Source organism: Notolepis coatsorum (genome assembly GCF_963971535.1).
Source record: "Notolepis coatsorum genome assembly, chromosome: 8".
Classification (NCBI taxonomy): domain Eukaryota; kingdom Metazoa; phylum Chordata; class Actinopteri; order Aulopiformes; family Paralepididae; genus Notolepis; species Notolepis coatsorum.
In genome coordinates this window covers 76,909,002-76,927,430 of record NC_140172.1, presented here as the reverse complement: position 1 = coordinate 76,927,430, position 18,429 = coordinate 76,909,002, and the positions used below count along the sequence as shown (strand labels likewise).

At 39.4% G+C, this 18,429-nt stretch overlaps 1 protein-coding gene across 2 annotated transcripts in view; it reads right to left on the bottom strand.

Moving 5' to 3' along the window:
* kiaa1191 (KIAA1191 ortholog) overlaps window positions 1-18,429 on the bottom strand; it is a 127,953-nt gene that overhangs the window by 56,666 nt on the left and 52,858 nt on the right. For both annotated transcript variants that reach the window (XM_084320740.1, XM_084320741.1), the window contains exons 3-4: window positions 12,251-12,323; window positions 7,434-7,597 (exon numbers count right to left, since the gene is read on the bottom strand). In XM_084320740.1, the coding sequence (XP_084176866.1) occupies window positions 7,434-7,597; window positions 12,251-12,275 (189 nt within the window). In that variant the 5' untranslated portion in view covers window positions 12,276-12,323. The remainder of the gene's footprint in view (window positions 1-7,433; window positions 7,598-12,250; window positions 12,324-18,429) is intronic.

Sequence of the window (18,429 nt, the reverse complement as noted above, 5' to 3'; positions counted from 1 at the left end):
CCATGCAGATAGGGTATTCACAACCGTGAAATATTGCTTTATATTTTCTATTTTGTCAAAATTCTTTATAAAAAAAAGAGAGTTTAGAGGTAAAGGATCAACCAGTCCCGCTTCTATCTGTATCCAGTGTGAGTCTGGTCCTCCCAATGACCATGATACTATAGTTCGAAGTTGGGCTGACCAGTAGTAGTGTTGGAGATTGGGAAGACCTAGACCACCCATGGACTCAGGTTTCATAAGAGTCAGTAATTTAATCCTTGGTTTTTTATTGGACCAAATACATTTTGAGATACGTTTATTCAATATGTTAAAATATGTTATAGATAGGTAGCAGGGTACATTTTGAAAGAGAAAGTTCAATCTCGGAAGGATATTCATCCTGATGACGTGTATCCTTCCTAGAAGGGATAGGGGTAGTTTGTCCCATCTACCTAGATCTGTGTTAATTTCAATTGTAAGAGTGTAATTTTTTTCAAATAAATCATTTAATTGCGGTGTAAAGTGTACTCCCAAGTATTTGAAGCCTCCTGGTGACCATCGAAATGGGTAGGATTTCTGCATTTATTTTGTTGGTTTCATATGTAGGAGACATGCATTAGATTTATTATAATTTATCTTGTATCCTGAGTACTTTCCAAATTGTTCGATTGTGTTATACAGATGTAATAAGGAGTTTTCTGGTTGCTCAATGTATAGAACAATGTCGTCAGCATATAAAGATATTTTGTGTTCAACCTTATCGATATACACTCCTTTTATGTTAATGTTGTCTCGTACAGATGCAGCCAACATTTCTATTATTATTGCGAATAATGAGCTTGACATTGGGCACCCCTGTCTTGTTCCTCTCATTAAGAGAAACGGATCAGATGTATTGCCATTGGTAATAACTGCTGCTTTTGGAGTTTGATAAATTGCTTTAATCCACTGGATAAAATGTGACCCTATATTACGTTTTTGCAACACGTTAAAAAGAAAGTTCCACTCGACTCTGTCAAAAGCCTTCTCTGCATCCAGAGATAGGAGTAGAGAGGGCCTCTGTTTTAGATTCAAATGATTGGTTATATTTAATAACCTTCCGATGTTATCGGTAGCATATCTTCCCTTAACAAATCCAGCCTGATCTGGGTTTACCAATTTCGGCGTGATGGTTTCAAGTCTTTTCGCTAATGCTTTGGTGATAGTCTTATAATCATGATCTAAATTTTCTAAAAGACTTATAGGTCTGTATGATGAACAGTCTAATGGATCCTTACCACTTTTATGCAGTACTGTGATGTTTGCCAAGCTCATTGTTTGAGGAAGTGCCTTGTTGCATCCAAAGTTGTTAATCGTTCCCATAAAAATGGGTTTCAAGTCATTCCAGTACTCCTTATATAGCTGTGCCGGGAAGCCATCTGGTCCTGGACTTTTGTCTATAGGCATTGAATTAATTGTTGCTAGTATTTCTTGTTCGGTAAAGGGTGCATTAAGACTCTCTTGATCTGATTCTGAGAGCTTTGGCATTTTGATACCTTCTAAGAATCTATCCAGTTCCTCCTGTGTGTAATTACTTTGAGATTTGTATAGTATATTGTAATACTCCTGGAATGCCTGATTGATTTCTTTTGGATGATGTGTGATGTTGCCCTTGAACCGAATTGCTTTTATAGTCCTTTCGGCTTGTTCTTTTTTTAGTTGATGGGCTAATAGTTTACTGGGTTTGTTGCCAAATTCATAGTGTTTTTGTCTAACCTGATTCATTTGTTGCATAATTATATTTGTAGTCTTGATATTTATTTGGCTCTGGCAGTTACTAAATGTTTCCAGTTGTCTTCTGTTGCTGCAACTTTATGGAGGGCTTCGCATCTTTCAATTTCTTTTTCTAGTTCTTTTGTGTGTGCGATTTCTTCCCTTTTACTAAATGATGTGTATGAGATAATGTCCTCTTAAAGTGGCTTTTGCAGCTTCCCAGATTATGTTTGGGTCCATGCTAGGATCATTGTTTTCATCTATGTAATTTTTTATCCATACCTTCATTTTTGATCTAAATGTTTCATCCCTCAGCAATGAGGTATTGAATCTCCATTGCCTACGAGTGAGCAATATGATTTCAGATCGCTAAAAGAAATTAAAATAAAAAAAATTCCGAGAAATCTCGTGAGTGGCTTTCAACGAGATATTAATAATTCCGAGAAAACTTGTGAGTGGCATAGAAAGTGTTAACAAACTATTTATTACGTGCATATTATACTGTGCGTGTGCATACTAAGGGTCAACATCTGTGCAATAGCACATACCACCAAAATCACACATTGGCCCATGCCTACTAGACGCAAAGGATATCGGTTGTCAAGCTGCTTTTGTATGTTATAGTGTTGTCACAATACCAACATTTTGACTTCGATAGATATGAAAGGTAGTGGAATATATGATTAGATGACAGAACATGGACAATTCTTTAATTCATTATAATTTAAACGCTATTGAAACGTAAATAATCAAAAATAATAAAATGATTCTGTTACAGCTGCTAAGCTATATACTATAGCTATTGTCCATCAATATCTTCCTTTTGAATGAAATAGGTTCAGGGGAGAGAGAGAGAGAGAGAGAGAGAGATAGAGAGAGAGAGAGAGAGAGAGAGAGAGAGAGAGAGAGAGAGAGAGAGAGTTAGTTAGTTAGTTAGAGTTAGCAGCTAACATTAGTTAAGGTTTTTAGCGTGATGTGGGTATACAGGAATGGTGAGGATGCAAAGCATTTTAGACCATTGGACCCGTTGCTCGCAGAGTTTTCGCTGCACATAGAAACAGCGTGACTTGTGAGATGAGTTGTTACGGAGCTGTCGAACGCAGGGCTGAATAGCTAGATGTCATAGCTTCTAAAATTGAAGGTCCGCGCTGCTCTGTGTCTAATATGAAATGACAATTGCGTGTCATTGAAGGTCCACACTGGTCTGTGTCTATTATGAAATGACAATTGCGTGTCATTGGAATTCAGATTATTTTCGGTATACAGTAGTACTGACGTAATTTGGTCTGTACCCTTAAAATTACAAAGTTCGGTACCCAACCCTACCAGTCAGAGTCATTAGAATCTAGGGCTGTCACGATTCGTCGCCCTAGTCGATGAAAATGAAAATTCTGTCGATTTGCATATTCATGATCGACGCATCGTATTGTTAATTGTATGTGCCTTTTTCTGTGGAAATGGCAGACGTTCAAAGTCATAACATGCGCAACGTGTAATCTAACTAATGCACAGTGAGTCACATTCAAAATATAAATAACTTATCTTAAACCACTATTCATGATTCCTCCTAGAGCCAGGACTCGACAGTCACAGTCACATAACTGGTCCAATAAATAACATGCTTTATATCCTCGCCATTCCTGTATGCCCGTCGCGGTTAAAAACCTTAACTAACGTTAGCTGCTAACTAAGCTAAGCTAGCTCACAGGCACAGGAGAAATCAGTTTCATGGAGTTCTAATAGTGAGGGAAGGGGGGGCTCTCTCCCTCTCTCTCTATATATGTTCAATGATGATGATCAATGATGTAGCCAAAAGTTACACTATAAAAACTAACTTGATAGTTCATGATAATAAATATATTTGTTTTTGATCAACTTTTTCTCCCCATTTTCAATTTTTCTCCCATCCCAATTTCGTGTTTCCAATTCTTCCCTCCCCTGTCTTGAATGTTGCTAGACTATGCCTCCCACTGGTCGGCTGTAGTGAGGATAGAAGCCTTGCATCACGTGTCCCCTCTGGTACACGAGGAGGCAGCCTGTCGCATCTTTTCACCGCAACAGCTGGAACTCTCAGTGGCGAGGAGTAACGCGTGGGAGGCTCACGCTGCCCCCGATACTTCCTGTTTCCGCCGTACCGGCGTCACCCAACCGACCTGTAGGAGTCACTGCCCACAACGTCCAATCCCCACCCACCGGCTTTCCCACCCTCTAACACTGCCAATTGTGTTAGTATGACGGCCGGCCAAGCCGGTAGCAACGCAGAGAGCTGGGCTCGATACCAGCATCTCCTGCGTTAGTGGCGAGCGCCTTGCCCACTGCGCCACTCAGCTGCCCTTGATAATAAATATTTCACTTCATTAGCAAAAAATCTGCTATAAGCTATTCTCTCTCTCGTGTGTGTGTGTGTGTGTGTGTGTGTGTGTGTGTGTGTGTGTGTGTGTGTGTGTGTGTGTGTGTGTGTGTGTGTGTGTACATTTACTAGTCTACTCTTTTTGACATGGATTGGGCTAATTAGCTTTAACAATCCTTATTCCTGAGCCTATTTTATTCAAAAGGAAGATATTGCTTTAAATATGTATATAGCCTATATATAAAAAAAATTATTTTAATTGTATCTCCTGTGCTGGTACAAGCACTACCAGAGTGGATATATAACACACAATACATATAATTCATAGAAATATACTAAAAAGCTATTTATGGCCGGTAAAAATCTCTCTGGCTGGTCTTTTTTTTTTTTTTAAATCTAAAGCTAAAAAGGATGAGGATACTCATTAAATTACATTTTGAAATATTAAATTGCAAATATAATCAATTGTTGTAGATTTGTCTGGTAAATTAATAGTTTAGATTAATCGACTAATCGATAAAATAATCAACTGATAAATCGAAAAAATTATAAAAATGGGGTTCATGGGGTTATTTACAATAATAATAATTAATTTGATTTATAAATCACTTTTCATTATGAAACAAAGGTATGCAGAGTTCCTTGTACAATGGTGTGTGTGTGATCTCATTCAAGGAGTACTACAAGCACACACACAGTTTGTTGTTTTTGTTCTATTAGTGATTTACACACTCTCAATAAAAAAACATTGTATGACAAATTTAAGCAGATTTGCACTGCTAATTTGAAGCATAACATATTGATGTCTTGTATACCAGTGGTTCTCAAACTGTTTACACCAAGTACCACCTGAGAATGTAGCTGGCTCACCAAGTACCACCATATGACCGGTGTTAAAATACAGTCTATTCAGCTATGCACAGTTCACACAGCCACAAAGGGATAGCACTAGAACTAGCAAACTCTTCCACACAACTCATACAATGCAAGGGGCATTGAGAACATAATAACTAACATTCTCACATAGCAAGTGAGAAAATTAAGAACAACTGTATTTCAGCAAATGTACTTAATTCTCTCTCTATCTCTCTCTCTCACACAGCAAGCAATTGTCCTTCATTCTCACACACACACACACACACACACACACACACACACACACACACACACACACACACACACACACACACACACACACACACACACACACACACACACACACACACACACACACACACACACACACACACACACACACACACACACACACACACACACACACACACACACACACACACACAATTATTTTGTTACAAAAACTTTATTTCCTGCATTCTGGTGCAGGCATTTTTGAATGTTTACCCTTTAAATGCCAGTGTTTGTGATGGGCATCACAAATTATTGTAAAAAATAAAATAAAACACATATTCAATACATTTTTGAAATGTTACCCTTTAAATGCCAGTTTGTGTGATGGCATCACAAATTATTGTTAAAAAAAACACACAAAAAGTAAAATATTTTCAATATATCAAATGCAAAGTACATTTTTCTGGGGGGGATTATTACAGGCTAGGCATGTGTCAATGATTAGCAACAACACATATTTTGATGGATTTTTTGTAATGTCAGATTTAACACCAACTCTTTTCAGAAAAGTGGGAGTATTTCATTTTTTATCTGACATTACAAAAAATCTAAAAAAAATAAATGGTTATGATCAGGGCTGAAGTTGAATTAAAGATTTATGACTGTTTAGACTGCATTACTCTCTGTCACAGTGATCTCCTGGTTGTTCCCCACTTAGGTTATCTAACTATCGCGCCGCCGCAACCAGAAACACTGGCCTGGCCTGCTTCTAAGTTCAGTGGCCTGACTGCAATTTTTCTTTTTTTTGTGCTTTTTTGTAAATGTTTTCAAGTACCACCAGCAGTACCACCAGCTACCACTAGTGGTACGCGTACCACAGTTTGAGAACCACTGTTGTATACAGTTGTTATGTCCCTGCAATTTACCATTATGGGCAAATAAAGAGAAAATGTTTGTCTGAAAACATTTCTTGTTAACACTTTGATTGCCCAAGGTTAAATTCATGATATACCATCCCTTGCCAGCTCTATTTAACATGGAGAAGTTCCCCTTCTTTGCAGGGCTATAACTTTTTAAATTCTATTGCTAGATTGCCATTATTAGGGCCCATTCAATGTCCTATATGTATTGTTCATGGTGTAGCAACGTTAAACTTTTTCATTCACATATTCATACTAAAATATGGTCTAAAGTATAAGTATGTTTTCATCTCTTTCTGCAGCTTTCTCCAGAACGTGATTTATAGCCCCAAATGCATTATATTGATGATCAAATACAGTTTGGTAGGAATCTGTGCGAGATCAAAAATTTCAACTGGACGTACTTCTAGAATTTACTACACGTCATCTGATGTTGACCGGATGGGCGAGGGGGCGTTTATAATTCCGTGGGCAACGTTATACCATTCATCTAATGTGGGTCATATGTTCATCATAGCAGTTTATATCGTACACGGTAATACTACACGCTAAAACTCACCCCAGTCTCCTCGGGCTGTTGGGCGATCAGCGTGGAGTAGACAGTTTTCGATTATGGGATGTTGAAATGCCCGATCTATTTCCAGGTTGTATAATAGTATATACGTCCAAATCATGTTGTTTTTTCGAGTTATTTCCACCGATCGATGTTCACTGTGTGAAGACAGAGTCTCTCTAACATTAGCGAGTGCCCGGACCCCATATGGAGTGAGTCCTGCCGGTTCAAAGGTTGATATCCGGTTTCGATCTGCCGATCGGCCACCAGATGGCGCTCTTGAACCGCTAGAGGGTTGAGAGGAGATCAGCACTGTGTGTCAAGGCTCCGGAACGGAAATATGATTTCGATCACAGATTTTTGAAATATTGATATCAAAGACGAGTTACGGCGTCCTCGGCAACTTGAGCATGGCGGGGAATGACGAGTTCCGGCGTTTTCGGCAGTTAAAGTGTTAAGGTTTGGATTTTGTGTGCCCTGTATGCAAGATGCATGTCCTTTGCCAGTCACATACCTATTTAAGTGATGAACTGCACTACATGTGGTTGTTTTTAGAGATTTTAGAGACGTTTTATACTCGTGCTACAAGATTTTGGCCTGTGCTACAAAACTATCAACCTCTATAGCACCAGTGCTATGTGCAAAAAGAGTTAACGTACAGCCCTGGTGGGTGTGTGGTTGGTGTGAGTGTGTGTGTGTGTGTGTGTGTGTGTGTGTGTGTGTGTGTGTGTGTGTGTGTGTGTGTGTGTGTGTGTGTGTGTGTGTGTGTGTGTGTGCGTGCATGCGTTACCTCGGCCAGGTGTGTGAACCTCCTCTCTGGTATGACTGGGCGTCTCCAGAGGTTGTTGATGTTGATGTCCTGAGGGGGCATGGGGACGTCCATGTGGTCATCGTAACTCATCCCTCGCCGTGTCATGCCTATCGACATCCCTCCCATACCGGGTCCCTCGAGGGCTGAGGAGAGACAGACCCACACACTGAACAGCTACATGGACTTAACACTGAGCAGCTACTTGGACTTAAAGAAAACACTGAGCAGCTACATGGACTTAACCTCTTTAGCCCGGAGCCCTATTTTCTGAAAATCAGCCTAAAATACATACCTAAGTAAATCAGGGTTTCCCATTAATTAACTAGACTGTGGCGGCCCGCCACAGTCTAATTAGTCCCGCCAAAGTTGTATAATGAACCAAATTTTTTTTTTAATTAAAATTGTTTAAAAAAATTTTTTATATAAAGTTTGCCAATAGGGATGTATCAGTAGTATTGGCAGTGGTAGTAGTCGTAATAGTAATCCACTATATTTTTTTATTTTCTAAAAAATAAACCAGTTCAACACAGGTAACCACTTTTGCTTAATTTCTTTGATGGCTCAAATGTATGCTCTAGTGACCAGTGGTTCCCAAACCTCTCCTCGAGACACCCCAGCCGTTCCATGTATTTGTTAAATTCCACCACCAGCACACCTTGATTCAACTAATAAAGGGCTAGTTAAGTTGAATCAGGTGTGCTGGTGGTGGAATTTAACAAATACATTGAACGGCTGGGGTGCTTCGAGGAGAGGATTGGGAAGCACTAGTCTAGTCGATTTTGTGTTTTGAGCACAAAGTTCATCATAGATCTAGCCTCTTTATTTTGCTCTCAAAGTACACCAGATTGATGCATTTAACTTTAAAATGTACAAAAAAATGACCCCGGACCACCCTAGAGGGTCGGAGGTTCACCCCCCATAGTCTCTGAAAATCCTGTGGGAAACACTGCTAAATGGAATATTGCTCCACTTCCACAAGGTTAATTTGCATATTCTTGGTATCTAGGGACATCTATGGACCTCAGTGAATGTATTCCCAGTGTCAGAATATATTGTGTCTATTACTAGGCTTGCTTAAATTGTGATGAAACAAAGGAGAATATGAATTATGATTTTTCTTTGCATCTATAACAGTGAATAACACCATGCTAATAATGACCAGACATGAATAACTGCCATCTCGTTCAGTACCTTCTTGAGATCATGTGTACAAAAAATCTAAGGAAATTAATAAAGGGAAGATGATTAAAGAGAAGGTTCTGTAGATAGAGTACTGAATTCTCCCATCCGGACCAATGCAATTTGAAATATTATTATAGAATATAGAATAGCAGGCTTATAAATTACCTTATTATAGCCAATTCGCACATTTATATATATATTAAGGCTGTCAAATATATCGCGTTAACTCCCGATTCTATTAATGCCACTAATTTTTTTAACTCAAGATTAACTTACAAAAAAAAAAAAAAAAAAAAAATTCTAGACTTCACTCAGGTGTATTATTGATGCTCTCATTGATACTATGTTTGTTTCTGAAGTGTGTGTGTGTGTGTGTGTGTGTGTGTGTGTGTGTGTGTGTGTGTGTGTGTGTGTGTGTGTGTGTGTGTGTGTGTGTGTGTGTGTGTGTGTGAGATATAGAGAGAGAGGGGGGTGAGAGAGATGAGGAAGGGGCAAAAGAGAAAAAGAGCTGGGAGAGTGTGTGTGTGAGGGAGAGAGGGGTGTGTGTGATTAATCAGCCCTTGTGTGTGTGAATGTAACAAGTTCCTAACGTTTTCTTTCCCCTATTATTTCATGCACACTTTATTCATTGTTTTAAATTATTATTTTCTTTTAAGTTATTTTGTGCATCACTCTGTTTTGAATTTGATGCAAATTTGCAATGCATGAGGGTCATCCTTTTGTGTTAAATGGCTGCACAAAGCAAGCATTTGTTGACTCGCATGTTGATAAGAGTATTAAAACTTGGAACTTGAAAAAGATCTGTTTAAGGTAAAAAAAAAAAAAAAAAAAATTTGCGATTAATCGCGAGTTAACTATGGACAATCATGCGATTAATCGAGTTAAATATTTTAATCGTTTGACAGCACTAATATATATATATATATATATACATATATTATCTTTCAAATGGCCTTGTTCAATTTTGATTTAGTATCACCAGGCGTGCATAATAACTAGGGGTGTCCGATATTATCGGCCTACCGATATTATCGGCCGATATTGGCATAAAAATGTGATATCGGAAAATATCGGTATCGGTTTAAATTTTTTTAAATAAAATAATATTTTTTTTTACATTTCTATAATCTTTATTTACACAGGCAAGCAAGTAAGAACAAATTCAGATTTTATTTATTGTCAAAAGTATGCATAATATTGTGTTAATTCCACAACAAGAGATATGTAATGTTAATTACCTGAAATTATTCTGTTTTTGGGGGGAGGAAACCCTGCATATATCGGTATCGGTTGATAGCGGTATCGGAAATTAAGAGTTGGACAATATCGGTATCTGTAAAAAAGCCAATATCGAGCATCCCTAATAATAACAGATAATGAAATCGACTGTACTTTTTTTATTTTGATCAGGGTGCAACCGTTTTGAAACCAATTTCAAATCTAATTGTTGCTGCATGCTAAAAATAGGGAAGAGAAACTACCGGTAACTGCGCTGTCAATATGTCAATAACGTTAAGTGTTGTGGTTTATTATCCAGAATAATAAGATATATTAAAAAAATTCATACAGAAGTATGACGCTTGAAACCCCATAGAGCCTTTTGGGAAGTGTACTGTAGTTCTGAAAAATTCCAACGGTGATCGACAGCTAGCGATGTCCTTTACAAAAAGGCAGCAAAAAAACTACAATTCCCATGGTTCAAAATTAAAAAAAAAATGGTTGCCCCTCGCGAAATAAACATGACCAAATCGAAAAGTAAAATCTATCTAATAACACTTTAACCTATTGCTAAACTAACTTATTGATGATAATATACATTATAAATGCTGTTGTGACATGGTTATGATGTTTATACTTGAATACGTTTGAAAAAAAACTATACTTTTGTCAAACAGTCTGGATAGATTGATTTATGACATGATGTCATTTGCGGTCCGACGACGGGCGGAAGAGGTTAACACTGAGCAGCTACATGGACTTAAAACTGAGCAGCTACATGGACTTAAAGAAAACACTGAGCAACTACATCCAACTATAAAGGAAGGAATCACTGCATGCACATCCGTCTGTCCATCGCATATCTCGAGAACCACTCAATCCAACCCTCTTTGTGCTCGTGGGCGTCTTGCTCAGTGGGCGTCTTGCTCGGTGGGCGTCTTGCCGCCTTGCTCGGTGGTGTCTTGCCGTCTTGCTCGGTGGTGTCTTGCCGTCTTGCTCGGTGGTGTCTTGCTCGGTGGGCATCATGATCGGTGGGCGTCTTGCTCTGTGGGCGTCTTGCTCGGTGGGCGTCTTGCTTGGTGGGCGTCTGCGTCTTGCTCTGTGGGCATCTTGCTCGGTGGGCGTCTTGCTTGGTGGGCGTCTGCGTCTTGCTCGTGGGCGTCTTGCTCGTGGGCGTCTTGCTCGTGGGCGTCTTGCTCTGTGGGCATCTTGCTCGGTGGGCGTCTTGCTCGGTGGGTGTCTTGCTCGGTGTGTATCTGCGTCTTGCTCGGTGGGAGTCTTGCTCGCTGGGCGTCTTGCTCAGTGGGTGTCTTGCTCGCTGAGAGTCTTGCTTGCTGGGCATCTTGCCGAGGACTCAGCATGCAGTGTTGGAATATGATGCCATTTGGCCAGATGGTGGCTGTAGTGGCTTATTTGTCAAAAAGATTTTCTTCAAAAATAAAACCCACTGATGCACCATTTCATTAGGGCTGTACTCGGGCAGTTAAGAAGTCTTTCACAGTTCAAGCCAAGGACAGTTTAATTTTCCAGTTCAAAAGCAAACATACATGTGTTCATCTAGCCGGTAGACCCAACCTTCCTATGTGTGCAGCGCAAACGCTTTGATTAATTTCTTCACCCGCATTATTTGTTCTTAGCCATAATTCTAGATACTATAGCAGTAGCTGCACACTGCATGGGTTGAATGCCCACTCTTCCCCAAAACAAAACCCTAAGAGGGCACGCAACTCCACCTAATAACGTCAGCATAAATAATAACATTGTGTAGCGCCGAAGAATAGGAGTCGGAGGTGGGGTGTCGAAAGACAACGCTAAACAACTTCAACACTGTTTACTTGCTAGATAACAGGAACTCGTTTGCTGACAGGAAAGTAACAAACATAATTGTCCGTGTGGAACCCTTATCCCCAACACATAGTTCCGTGGGTGAATTCTGTTGATCCACCACAATATAACACATTAAATACCTTACATAAGTCTAACCAGCTAGCACTAAAGTTTTTTTGTTTAGAAAAACATCACGCCAACTTATGAGGCTGTAACTGAGTGGCGAGACTAAACAAAAAAGACTAAATCGAAACTAAACAAAAAAGACTAAAACTAAGATGCTCAGACCTGTAGTTGACTAAAACTAACATTTTAAATAGCTGCCGAAATTAAGACTGCCCTCTCCGAACGTTTCTTCCTGTTAAAACTGACACAAATCTGTCGGGGAGACGGATCCAGCGTTAACTCTGTCCAATAAATGGATACTCATTGAAAATTCATTAAAAACAGACATAGGACAGACACAATGGATCCATAAATATAAATAAATAAATAATAATAACAAAAACATTTGGATTCATGGTGACACAGAGCCATGCTGGCGGTACCATTCTAGAACCAGAACCTACCTGGTAAATCACCTGGTCCAGACATGGTTCCAGTCAACTGCTGCTACTGATACAAAGTTAACCAGGGCACAACCTGGAGAGAGAGAGAGAGAGAGAGAGAGAGAGAGAGAGAGAGAGAGAGAGAGAGAGAGAGAGAGAGAGAGAGAGAGAGAGAGAGAGAGAGAGAGAGAGATAGAGAGAACATACTAATGCATATAACATTTACATGTACATTGTTTACATTTAATTTAGCTGACACTTTAATCCAAAGCGATTTACAGAATTCCTCAATTCTTTGTGAACGTTTAGTGCAAATAGGAATTAAAAAATTCCAATATAAAATAATATAGTAGCTGAAACTGAGAAATATATGAGTAAAATCATGTTGGTAAAAGTGTGAACAGCTCCTTTGGTACAGAAACAAAAGCATTAAAGTCATTAATTTGTTATCATCACCACTAGAGTCCAAGGCCCTCCCACATGAGACTGACTCATATCAGTAAATAAGAGAGCATGACCACATTTCTGTTCACTTAAGCTGCAGGTTAGCAGGTTCTTTCTGCTGAAAACAAGCATTTCTGCTCCTAATCTGTGTCTCTTTTTATAGACGATGTTGGAGACTGTGCTGAACAGGGGGTACAGATTAATTGTGAGGCAGCTTTGAACCCAGATTGGTGTGGGCTTAGTGCAGAGTGATTTGAGAGAAAGGACTTAAGTTGATTCTTACTAAAGATTAGAGATGTTCTGGGGCGGCTAAGTGGCGCAGTGGGCAAGGCGCTCGCCACTAACGCAGGAGATGCTGGGTTCGAGCCCAGCTCTCGGCGTTGCTACCGGCTTGGCTGGTTGTTCATACTAACACAATTGGCAGTGTTAGGGGTGGGAAAGCCGGTGGGTGGGGATTGGACGTTGTGGACAGCGACTCCTACAGGTCGGTTGGTGCGCCTGTACAGCAGAATCAGGAAGTATCGGGGGCAGCGTGAGCCTCCCACGCGTTACTCCTCGCCACTGAGAGATCGCGCTGTTCAGGTTAAAAGATGCGACAGCTGCCTCCTCGTGTACCGGAGGGGACACGTGATGCAAGGCTTGGTCCTCACTGCAGCCGACCAGTGGGAGGCATAGTCTAGCAACGTTCGAGACAGGGGAGGGGAGAATTGGCGAGGCGAAATTGGGATGGGAGAAAAATAAAAAAAATAAGGAGAAAAAGTAGATAAAAAAAAAGATTAGAGATGTTCTGATACCATTTTTTTCTTCCCGATCCGATTCCGATACCTAAGCTTTGGGTCTCGGCCGATACCGATACTGATCCGATTCCAGTGCATACTGTACATTTAAAAAAAATATATAATATACATAGCATACATACATTGGGAGATATATTCAACGAACAAGGTTTCTGTAACTATCATGAAATTCAGAACAAATTTAACCTCACCAGCTCCACTTATTATTTCTATATACAGTTATTAGCAACTTTGAAGGCTCACGGACAGGGGCGGACCTAGCCCATTTGGCGCCCTAGGCGAGATTCACCACTGCGCCCCCCCCCCCCCCCAAAAAATGTTCTTCATAGTTCTCTAACGTTAGTCTTTCTTTCCTCAACGTTCAATTCTATAAACACTTGACCGATACCCATCAATGCACAGCGCTCTAGCATGTTCTGACTGTGAACACCTAGAGCTGAGGCTCAGACCGACCGACCGTTTTAGATTTTTGGCTCATTTTCCCTTATGTTAGAATTTTTTTAATGTAAAAATAATGGTTGCAGATATAGAGGGGGGCGCCAAAACTGCACAAAAAAAAATTAAATAAAAAAAAAAATTAAAAAAATAAAAGAAACTAAATTAATTTTTTTATTTTTTTTTTGTTTTATTTTATTATCGCCTGTAGGAAGGTCCGCCCCTGCTCACGGAGTCCCATTAAAGATACCACTTGAGCACCACAGATATCACAAATTCTTCTATGAAAGGGAGACATTGAGAGGCTTCGTATCTGACTTTTATCATCACTTACTAACGTCTTCGTATGGAATCCTTCCCCTAGACTCAGTTTGGAGGAGGGATATACCAGACTTGAAAGTAGATTTTGATTGGCAAGAAGTCTGGGCAAACGTTCGACTAGCGTCACGCAACCCGGACCATCAACAGATTAATCTTAATTATATTCATAGGACTTACCTGACACCTATAAGATTGAACCGAATGGGGCTTAAACAAGACTCTCTATGCTCCTTGTGTCTAAGAGGTGATATAGGTACATTTATGCATATGTATTGGGAATGCCCCCCTGTTAAGATATTCTGGGAAGAAGTCACTACGCAATTATCAGATTTTTTATTTCTGAACATACCTGTAATGCCTTCTGTATTGCTGTTGAATGATGTTTCGCAGTTAGCAGCCTCTATACAGCTAAAGAGACTAATTTTGTCCGGTTTTACGGCTGCTAAAAAGTTGATAGCATCACGATGGATTCAACCGGATAAAATGTGCCGGAAGGTATGGGTTCTTACCTATCTCGATGGGATTTATTTAGAGATATCTACAGCAAGAATTTTAGGTGTCAATGAAGCCAGCATTGCAATCTGGTTAGAAGTGGTGGAGAGAATAAAGGTTAGCATATGAATTGTAATCTCTGGTTAGAAACGAATAATGGATGGATTATCCAAGGGGGGTCCTGAGGGGGGGGAAGAAAAACTAGCAAAAGCATAGATATGTATGTACTGTATTGTATAATGGGGATTATGTATATATCTCGCAACCTACATTTATTGATTCAAATACAGAAATGTATATTCCTGTGATTTATTGAGATATTTACTGTTAATGTTTGTCTTGTCAAAAAAATTATAAAAAAATGTGTTAAAAGAAATATATATATATAAATTATAAAACTTTATTTTATTATAATTATTTTTTTTACAGCTACAGATACTGTTTTATATATATTGTTTTTTTTAGTAATAACTAGAAAGTAATGGTATTTATTCAAAAACAGGTGATTGTATAGATTAGTATCATTAATTGACAACTATGCTCAATGAATTCACCCACGGAACTGTTGTTGGGACATTGGTTCCGCACGGACTTTATACGTTGTTGCACTTGCTATCCAGAAGGCTGTCACTAACGAATATTTTCGATTAATCATTATAGTCAAGTTAGACCGCGCTCACAAGTTCTCACACTGGGTGCTGTAATCCCATAAAGTTCAGTATATCAAAGCAGGGTAGCCGGACCAGCACTCACAGGTTCAATGTTTTTTAATGGCAGCCTGAATCAAAAGCAGACATGTTTCGGACAATGTCCTCCTTCAGTGGTATGGCTAGCACTGGAAATACATTCAAGGTGATGGTTAAATACACCTGGCAGGTAATTGACACGGCAGGAAATGACAGGAAATGACATCACAACGCAGGTGTGCCTGTGCAATATGACTAAATGAATGACCTATCAAAATAGAGTCCAATCATAATTTATACATATATATAGATATATCTATATCTAACACCAATCAATATTATAAACAATACAATACAAAACTAAACGAAACAAAATTACCAGAAACTTGATAACATATAACATGCCCATTAATTTATAGGGCTAATTGAGCCACTTTACGTAATTAATTAATTTCAAATTATCCATTGGGCATCTTTGTGAAGCATGCCTCTAGTTTGGCAACAAACAACAACTTAAATCAGACCAGAAATAACAATGTAGGAGTAAGGAGGTTAAAGGAAACAAGTTAAAACGTTTTCTTCATTCATTCCTCTAGGCTTGATGCAATTGAACAGGTGGATATAATAACATTCACGTTGCAACAGCAGCTTGTGTCTGTCTCCACCTCGCGCTGGCCTGAGTACTAACTCCAGTCCCATATATCTGAGATCATTGACGGTATGTTTACACTTAGAGAAATGTCGAGCTACCGACGACTTGACATCTGAATTCCTCACAGCACATTTGTGTTCACTTATTCTTGATTTAAAGGCTCTTGTTGTTTTGCCCACATAAGAAAAATTGCAAGGACATTTTAGCAAATACACCAGATTGGACGAATTACACGTAATCTGTCCTTTGACTGGGATATTTTTCCCCGTTTTTGGATGTGCGAAAAATTTATCTTTAATCATACCCTGGCACTGTACACAGGATTGGCAGGGAAAATTCCCATCTGGGATGTTGGACATAAAATGAGAAGGTTTCCTTAAGGGCAAATCAGTTTTGACTAGGAGATTAGATAAATTCGCTTGTCTCTTGTAAAAATAGTTAGGCGAATGCTGAAACGCTGTCCCTATAAGAGGGTCGGACTGCAGAATATGCCAATGTTTATTGACAATACTCTGTGTGTCTCTCGTAATAGGGATGTAAGTAGACACGAAGGATACTTTGTCAGGTTTATCTTCTTTCTTTCTGGGGGTAAACAACGTGGCCCTATCAATATGCTTAGTTTTATTCAAGGCTTTGAGTGTCAAATCGGCACTGTATCCTCTCTCGTGGAAACTGCCACGGAGAACCTTTGCTTGTGCAATAAATGTATCGTCAGTATCACATATTCTCTTATAGCGAAGTATTTGGCTATAAGGAAGACTGTTCTTCAAGGCTGGGGTGTGATAACTAGAATAATGCAAGAACGAGTTACGGTCTGTCTCCTTTTTAAAAACCTCTGTATGTAATGAGATGCCATCAGGGGCTTTCTTGATCAGAACATCGAGGAAGGGTAAATTATACATATCAAACTTTAATGTAAACTTTATCGTTCTTCTGCAGGAGTTCAGGTACTCAAGGAAGGAAAAAAGCTCAGATGATGAACCAGACCAAATAAAAAAACAGATTGTCAATATAGCGCATATAAGATTTGACACATTTCTCAAACGGGTTATTATTAAAGATATGATCTACTTCATATTTGGACATATAAAGATTGGCTAGGTTCACAGCGGCTGGAGAGCCCATGCTGAGGCCTCTGTTTTGCAAATAGTATTTATCTTGGAATCTAAAATAATTTCTAGTTAGAACTAGATCGGTTAAACTAACCAGCGCTTCTGTAGGGGGGAGTAATACTTCCCTCGAGTTTAAATAAAAACTCAGCGCATCTAGCGCATCAGCATGTGGAATGCTGGGGTAAAGACTGACTACATCTATGGTAACTAGTAAGTCTGTAGGACTAATGTTGCAGGACGAGAGCCTGTTAAAAAAAGTAGTAGTATCCTTCAAGTAACCACGCTGAGAAGAGGCCAAATCCTCAATATATGCATCAATGAACTGAGAGATTTTTTCTGTGGCAGAGCCAATACCGGAAACAATAGGTCTACCAGGAGGGTTAATCAGATCCTTATGGATTTTAGGTAAAGTGTAAATAATAGGAGTAACCGGGTACTCTACAAACATAAATTTAAATAAATTTTCTGTAATTGCCTCTGACAATCTCAGGCTTTTAAGGACCGTTTTGATTTCCGTAGAAAATCTAAACACAGGGTCTGAATTTAGAAGGGTATATACCTCAATCTCATTCAATTGTCTGTTTATCTCAGATACATACGAGCTCTTGTTTTGGAGCACGATACCAGAACCCTTGTCAGCTTTTCTAAAAATTAAATCATCCTTCTTCATGAGCTCCTTCAGTGCTGCAGACTCTGATTCAAGTAAATTTGGATAAAGATGGGCTTTGTGACTGGTCTCACATAACTTAAGGACATCATTTTGTACTAATCTGCAGAAAGTTTCAACTGAGGGAGGATTGAGATGGGGAGTAAACATGCTACAGGGTTTAAATACTTTTCTTTTAGAGGTGTCTGGCTCTGTCTCAGGCCTAGCATCAGCATCAACATCATCACTTATCAACACATTTTCATTAGCATATTGAGTTCTCTTATCAAACCCTCTGGCATAAAATGCTTTCAACTTAATATTTCTAAAAAACTTAAATAACTCTACCTTGGTAGTAAATGCATCCACCTTGCGGGCTGGGACAAAAGATAAACCTTTAGACAGGATATTGTGGTGTGGGTCGCTCAATAATACATCTGAAATGTTGACAATGTTAGATGTAATGCTCATCACCGGAACCGCGGATTTCTTCCTCTGGCCCCGCCTCGTCTTCCTATGGGTTCTCTCTCCGGTCGGGGAGGAAGCGGAGCGTCCTGCTCGCCTCGAAAAACAGACTGGCTCCGGAGCGGGTATCTGCCCGGCTGAGAGGGCGCC